The sequence below is a fragment of the Eupeodes corollae genome, chromosome 1, assembly GCF_945859685.1.
Source record: "Eupeodes corollae chromosome 1, idEupCoro1.1, whole genome shotgun sequence".
Lineage (NCBI taxonomy): Eukaryota > Metazoa > Arthropoda > Insecta > Diptera > Syrphidae > Eupeodes > Eupeodes corollae.
The window spans coordinates 110,871,975-110,879,744 of NC_079147.1; the positions used below are offsets into that span (position 1 = coordinate 110,871,975).

At 34.2% G+C, this 7,770-nt stretch overlaps 2 protein-coding genes across 2 annotated transcripts; one reads left to right on the forward strand and one right to left on the reverse strand.

Annotated features, from left to right (window-relative positions):
• The first annotated feature begins 5,108 nt into the window (after positions 1-5,108).
• On the forward strand, positions 5,109-6,246 carry LOC129940195 (uncharacterized). The gene is made up of 2 exons (XM_056048456.1): positions 5,109-5,251; positions 5,317-6,246. The coding sequence occupies exons 1-2, from the start codon at positions 5,237-5,239 to the stop codon at positions 6,133-6,135; spliced, it is 834 nt and encodes a 277-aa protein (XP_055904431.1). The 5' UTR covers positions 5,109-5,236; the 3' UTR covers positions 6,136-6,246.
• A 128-nt stretch (positions 6,247-6,374) lies between these two features.
• On the reverse strand, positions 6,375-7,770 carry LOC129940193 (uncharacterized). The gene is made up of 4 exons (XM_056048455.1): positions 7,350-7,770; positions 7,157-7,291; positions 6,999-7,098; positions 6,375-6,939 (listed from the first exon to the last, which is right to left on the reverse strand). The coding sequence occupies exons 1-4, from the start codon at positions 7,646-7,648 to the stop codon at positions 6,460-6,462; spliced, it is 1,014 nt and encodes a 337-aa protein (XP_055904430.1). The 5' UTR covers positions 7,649-7,770; the 3' UTR covers positions 6,375-6,459.

Here is a 7,770-nt window from a genome sequence, read left to right on the forward strand (position 1 = left end):
GAAATTTTAAAAACAAGTTATTTTGTTTCTCAAGTTTTTCTTCATCAAGATGCAGCAATCGATTGATGGAAGTTTAAAATGGGAAGCAAAACAAAAGCTAACATATTCGTTTATCTAAATGAGTAAAAAAGATTAATGAAGAATTTACATATAAATTAATAATGAAAATATGTATAAATAATGGGAAAAAATAAAACAAGGTGTTTAATTTCACACAATGTCATTAACTCAAAAATGTTTATAATTTTTAAATTTTTCGTTTGCTGTTGTAGGCTGTCAACTTTAAAAAAGTGATGTTTGGAAAAGAATTTCTTTTTTCTTAAATCACCGACTCATTGTATAAAACGGCAAAGACAAGGTCATTGTTAAATCTATAACAATGATGGATGACAACTCGATTAAGGGCCAATTAGTCATGATATGTTGCATTATTATTAAAGGTAAAACAAATTGTTGTTTTTATTTTTTATTAAATTTTCAGACAGATACAATAAATATTATGTAACTTTAATGATGATGCAGATGTTAAGCCTCTGAGATGTTGATATGGATGTTTTGATTAACGAACTCGACAAAACTTGCAATATAACTAAATTTGTATTAAGATTTTTTTTTAAAGTGATGTATGATTTTTGTAAATTCATCAATTTAATTTTAAATACATTCAGTAAACAGAAACAAAAGAATTGAAAATGAAACAAGACAAATTTATTCAGGTTTGCTTGATTATACAAAATTAGATGAAAAACAAAAAGAGGCTGCGATGCGACCCACACTGACAACTTTCCATCGCGTCTGTCGATTAGTCTTGATTAAAAGGTTTGTAGGTTTTCGTGTTCGTGTTTTGTTAAAAAAGTTGTCCATTAAATTATTGAATAAAATTAAGTTAAAATTACCAAAATTTGTTTGCATATGAAGACATATATTGGATTTTTATAAAAGAAATTAGTATGATCGAGAGTGAATAGACGCATTTTAATTACATCCTCCTCTAAAAGTCTATAAATGCGTGCATTTACCAGTTAAATAAACCAATATTGTGCGGAATTATAAGCATTTGTATTTTTTTTTAATTAAATTAAAAATTAAACAATTTAATCTCACTTCAATAAAATTAAATTGTTTCCCGACATTTTTTTTTCTTTTATCGAAAAAATCGTCCTTAGCTAAAACCAAGTCGAAATTATACTTCAAGCACCAACTAAAACACCCGACGATAGAAGAGATTAGCCAAAGAAACCGATATCAGAAAAGGTACTCTCTTCCGCACCACCCCCGAATGTGAATTCACCAAAAACAAGTAAGTCTGACATTTCTAATGCGAAACTCTCCGAAAGTGAATCAACTGAGGCAACCCCAAGGAAACACGGCACCGATTCTCGCGGAACTTCAAATGTGTTACAACCTTACCAAAACCAATTAATCAGTCCCGTTAAATCATGGTTCTGTCAAGAAACTCTGACTGAATTAGCAAAACAAGACTAAAATATAATTGCAACTTTTAATGAAACCCCCACTCTTCTTGACGTATTCTTTGTTGCCAATGCCGAGAAAAGCCTATTTTACAACCAACTTTCCGCGTCAGGTTTCTCTAAACATGACTTAATATATTTAACCTATGATATACAATTTGATTAAGCAGAAACTATTACAAGTTATGTCGTCATGTCCCTCTTAAGTTCAAAAGGATTGCTTGTAGCTCTCTGCCTTGGCTGAATAGATCTATAATTGATTTAATTCGAAAACGAAATGTTATCAATAGTCGTTGGAAGCGCTTTAAACTTGATGTGTTTCATGAAAGATTTCGTTCTCTCCGTTATATAGTTGTCCTCCGTATCAAAACAGCCAAACTGATAACCAATCCGGAAAAAATGTATGGCAACATTTTCGAAAACTAGGTAATAATAAACGACTCATAAAGACTCCTTCTAATATAAATTGCAGCCTACTCAACGCCCAGTTAGTGTTGGTATCCGATCCTTCAACAAAAAATTCATCAAGTACTCATGACTCAGAGCATATTAATTCGATTGAAAATGCTTATGATTCTGAACAATGTTTTTACTTGATTCATTACACCGAAGAAGATATAGTAGAGACTATTTTATCTATTAAGTCGAACGCGGTGGGAATAAATGAAGTAAATCCTTAATTTTTGAAAATTGTTCTGCCTCAAATCCTAAAATTTATAACTCATTTATTCAACTCTATATTAAGTACATGTGAGTATTCAAGACTATGGAAGAATGCCAAGATACTTCCGTTTCCTTAGACAAAAAGCTCTGCTAACCCTGAATACCGGCCTATTGCTATATTGATATATCTGTCTTAAGTTTTTGAAAAGTCGATTTCAAAACAAATCCAAGCATACCTATTACCTAAATACAAACCGCCTTTTAAGCTCAACACAATCAGGTTTTCGAGAAAGCAGGAGTTGCAAACCTGCTCTTCTACTTGTTGTAGAAGATATTCGAAGATTGATGGACACTTATGTGCTACTTTTTTAACGTTGTTGGACTTTTCCAAAGCGTTTGACTCGGTTGATCACTTTACACTTTGTAAAAAGCAGAGACATGATTTCGGTTTTTCTTCTTATGGAGTAAGACTTATGCACTCATACTTAACCGATCGGCGGCAATTTGTGGATGTGGGAAGCCAGTTTTCGTCATATCTTGCAGTCCCTGCAGGAGTGCCACAGGGTTCCAGTCTTGGGCCGCTATTATTTTCGCTATATGTCAATGAAGTTCCTCATTTTGTTAAGAACTGCAACGTTCATATGTTCGCAGACGACGTCCAATTATACATATGCACTATGCAGTCCGTTAGATGGCATAAGTAATGCTGTCAGCCATATATATGAAGACCTAGAAAATATTCTGCAGTGAGCTCTAAAGCATAACCTTTCTCCCAACCCGGAGAAGTCAAAGACACTATGCTTTTACAAAACGCGTTTTAGATTCGTCAAGTTTTCCACCAATTCGACTCGGTAGATCGACCATTGACTACGTGCATTCTGCCAGGAACCTCGGGATTATTTTCAACGAAACTTTAACTTGGACTAATCATGCAGCTACTACAATTGGTAAACTATATAGTGCTTTGCGCCTATTATGGTCAACCCAAAAGTATGTTGCTTTCAAAACTAAGATGTTGCTTGTCAAAGCTACATTTTGATGTACGGATGTGAAGTTTTCTGTTGTGTTGACTCCTCAACAAGGCGAAAACTTAATGTCATATGCAACAATCATGCAAGATACATCTTCAATATAAGATATTTCGAGCATATTTCTAGTTACTCAAAACAAATAATGGGTCTGACTTTCCTTTTCCTTTATCCATTTACATGTAATTATGCAGTCTCGTCAACCTGAGTACCTGTACAATCGATTAGTTTTTGTAAGTTTACTTAGAACCGCGGTCCTAAGTCAACCCAGATTTTATTGCCAGCAATCAGAGCGTACGTTTTTTTGTCCATGCCACTCAATTATGGAAAACTTTACCAACAACGATCAGAAGCATCATTCAAAAACCGGCTTTTTAAACACTTGGCCAGTAATACTTAAGCAAAAAGATTAAAATGAATATTTTTAATTTCTATTAACAAAAACTTAAAATTGAATAATTGTTATTATTTGCTTTGTTGAACATTTTCGAACATTCTTAAATATTGTAAAGCCTAATAAGATTGTTTTTTTAAGTATTTATCTTTTGTAAGAAAAACTGTCAATTCAATTTTTCTCAAAAACTTACCGAAAACAATATTTCTTATAAGATAAAACTAATTCGTAGCATTAATCTTAAAGTTTTAAAAATATATTTGAGTCGAAAATCAATTTTTACCAACTTAATTGATGTTTTTTGGTTTTTATTTTTTTGTAAAAACAACTGTCAATTCGATTTTTCTCAAAATTAACAGATGTCAAAAATGTTATTCTTCGTTGCACAAAATTATTTTGTCTAATGCCCTTTTTGAAATCGAAAAATTCTGTTAAGTTGTTTCCAACTTTTATGGAGAAGCATGTATTCACCCTGCAAAAACGGTCGGGTCTAACAGAGATGCCACCTGTTACGTACCCTCGAAAATGTTATCGAGGGATGGGAACAAAAATTCCAAACCGCTAAAACCATCCACTCGGTAGACTATCAAAAGGCCTTAGAGCTAAAGGGACCCTAAACTTGACGGTCGTTACGTTCTATCACGCCGCCGTTAAAATTGAACAAATAAATATTCGCGAAGCTGATAATTGGCTTGGTGTAGTGATGTTCCTATTTGTTATTTCTTAAACGAGTGAGGAGAGTTATATTACTCTCCGAGAATATTCCACCCCAATATCCAAACGGCTATGTTCTATAAGCAGAACCATGCAACACATCCTGGTTACTAAGTCCTCAAATTTTATAGCAACCCTAAAAGAAACCAGAAAACCAAATTTAAGTTTTCATTGCATCGTTATCGCCATAGCTCATTCTCGTCATAGCCATATAGCCCTTTCCAAAATTCTACAATTCGGTAAGTTCAAATATTAAGTAGAAGAATGTAAAAAGAAAGACTGTCTGTGTTATTTATCACTTAAATGGTTATCATTTTGACTATTTGCGATTAGGGGTAAAAAAAAAAACATCCCAGACGGTTGAATTTGATATAATGGTACTTATATCTACACATTCACGTCAAGGAATGTTGGTTATCACTCCACTCGTCAAATTTGCTGCCGGCTATTAGACTATTAGTCTTTTCAAAAGTATTCCAACCAAAAAATATTTTTGAAAACACTTACACTAAACTACTTACCCAACTATCTAGATCTGACTAAATAAAAATCAAGCCTTTCATACCCTTTTAAATAGATCATTAAACCTCGAGGCAGCAGAAGTAAATTATGTCTAATTATGCTGAAAATACAAATTATTGCATTTGATTTATACGACGAAATAATAAAAGTAAAGGTCATTAGACTTTGCCGTCTTGTCAGTTGGGGACTTATGTAGATCATTTAAATGATGAAGATGAACCGGCTCGAAAAACTTATGCGTATCTTCTTACGCATAAATTGAACTATTTATCAAAAACTTAAATAAATTCGTATGCCTAAATGGTTAATCACCATAATGCATATAAAATTGAATGTATAATTCTTGACGGATTGATTAAGAGTTACAACATTCCTATAAAAATAGGTGTAGATGGTCAACTGGGCATCAATCGCACTTGGAAGTTCCTACAGTAATCAACAACATGCGTGGATTTTTGGTAAGGCACAAAAAGCTAAGTCTCTCGAGATGTTCAATTAAAGCAAGTGATTATTTATATTTAAGGTTCTTTGCTTTATTGCTGCTGCGTCGGCCGAAGGATATAATTACACTCCACTTAGCGGAGGAAGCGTGAGTGGAAGCAGCAGCCACAGCCATCATCATATTGGAAGTGTTGGGAGTGGATTCACCAGCAGTGGACTTAGCTCCGGAAGCTCCTTCAGCTCTGGTTTAAGTTCTGGATCGCTCAGCAGTGGCAGTGGTTCCTTCAGCTCCTTAAGCAGTGCTGGTGGAATCAGCTCTAGTGGAAGCAGTGTTGGTGGATTCAGCGCTCCCGGCCAAACAATAACCGAACTCAACAAGGAATATTACTTGTACTCTGCTCCTGAGGAAACAGTTCACAGTGGTTCCAACAGCCAAAGTTCAACGACAACATTGAAGAAGAACCTTCGTGTAATCTTTATCAAGGCCCCAGAAAACAATGGAGCTGCTAACGCTGTACTCCAAATTGCCAAGCAAATTAATGAAGACCAAACAGCGATTTATGTCCTTACCAAGGAGAACGATGTCTCTGAAATCACCAACCAATTGCAACAAATCTCAGAAATTCGTTCCAAGAAACCAGAAGTTCGCTTTGTCAAGTACAGGACCGCTCAAGATGCCATCAATGCTCAAAACGCTATTCAAGCTCAATATGATGCTCTTGGTGGAAGCACAAAGAGCTCCAACGAAGGTGTTGTTCCAGTACTCAATTATGCTTCCAAGGCTTCAGCTTCGAAGGTACAAACTTCTGCTTCCCATCAACATTCAAGTGTTGTATCATCAACATCCGCATCGGGATCTGCTTCTGCGTCGCAAAAGTCATACTTGCCACCTGCTGTTTAAAAATGTGATCCAGCAAATTCGAGAGAGAATTACAGCACCTGTTAAATAGTTTTAAGTTTTGTTTTGAATTTAAAAAAAAAATAAAGTTAAATAATTGTTGAAAAAAATTAACTTATTTTTTCTATTTTGAATCTGTCTTAAGACCTGGAACTTTAATTTTGATTGAAGGCAGATGATGCTCTGAGTTTATATAATAGAAAATTAAGCGTGTTAAACCTTAGTTCAATTGATAAAATTCATTGACAACATTTATTTAAATATTTATTTTATACTGAATTCTCAAAATCTAAATTGTTTAACAAAATTATGAAATAATTTATTTTATTAGGATCCCTTGGGTTGAGCCAGTGCAATTGTTCGTGCAGTTGGCTTTGCTTTAAGGGCCGCGGGAGATATCTGATAGGGATTGTTACGAATATGGCCCTCTTCGTATTCTTTTGCTTGTGCTAGCTCTACAATACGTTGACTAGCTTTGGCCTTTAACGCATTAGGCGCCACACCAAAGGGATTTTCTTTCAAATCACTCTCACCCAAGCGTTTTTCCGCTTGTGTAGTTAGTTGTAAAATTCGTTCGGTTGGTTTATATTTTAAGGCTCCGTGGGGAATTTTCACAGGCAGGCTTTGATGATGTACATTTTCGTCAATTTCCTTAGGTTTACTTAGACGGAGAATTATTTCTGTTGGCTCATAGTTTTTGAGGCCCTTTGTAAGTTCCCATTTTGGTGCAGGCACCTCTGGACGGTCTTTGGGCTTACAAAGATACTTAAATCGATTCATTATCAGGATATCTTTCCACATGTGAACCTATGAACAATGTAAAGAGAAATAATTAGAAGATAATGGTACAAATGAAAGCTTTCCACCTGCTTCGGGGGCTTAAACTTCTTTTTAGGTTGTGCGAGATTATGCAAGTATCTTCTATGAGCAGTCCATTCCTTCTCTGTCCATTTTTGAACTGGTTTTCTATGAGAAGAAACTATTTTGAAAATTTTGTTTAAACTATGAATAAGTGTAGGTATACTTTTCTTCTGGGGGCTGACAATCAGCAAGTCGACTATACACGGAAAGCATACTTTTTTTAAGAGTTGTATTGAGTACTTGAAGCCTTCTGCGGCCTAATATATTGCGAAAATATTTTCGTATTGGTAAGATATTCCTAAAATCAGTTTTAACATTCAGACAAACAAATTCATAAAAACATTTTTTAAACTTACCTTACACGAGGATAAGCCAGTTGTTGAGTTCGAGTCATACCTGGTAGTTCTCGAATTATTTCAGTTTTTATTGAATTATCAAGTTGATATGTTTCGATTGGCTTTACTTTCGGCACGATATTCTTTGGTGAAGCTAAGTTTCTTAATCTACGTTTATGTCGCTTTGGCTGAAGTTTTTGTAATCTACGAGCAAGTCTTGAGTATTCCATGCAAATATCTCTAGCAATGCAACTATTTATTTTACAGCCAATAGAATAATCTTTATGTAGTTCAGCGCCGCCGCCGTACTCAGAATCCATTTGGTTATTATTTTTTTTTATTTTTTTTTATTTTTTTAATAAAAATTTAGATTTTTAAAAATTAAATAATTTTTTGTTTCGTTTTATTGATTGAAATTTTGTTTGTTACTGTGATTTGAATT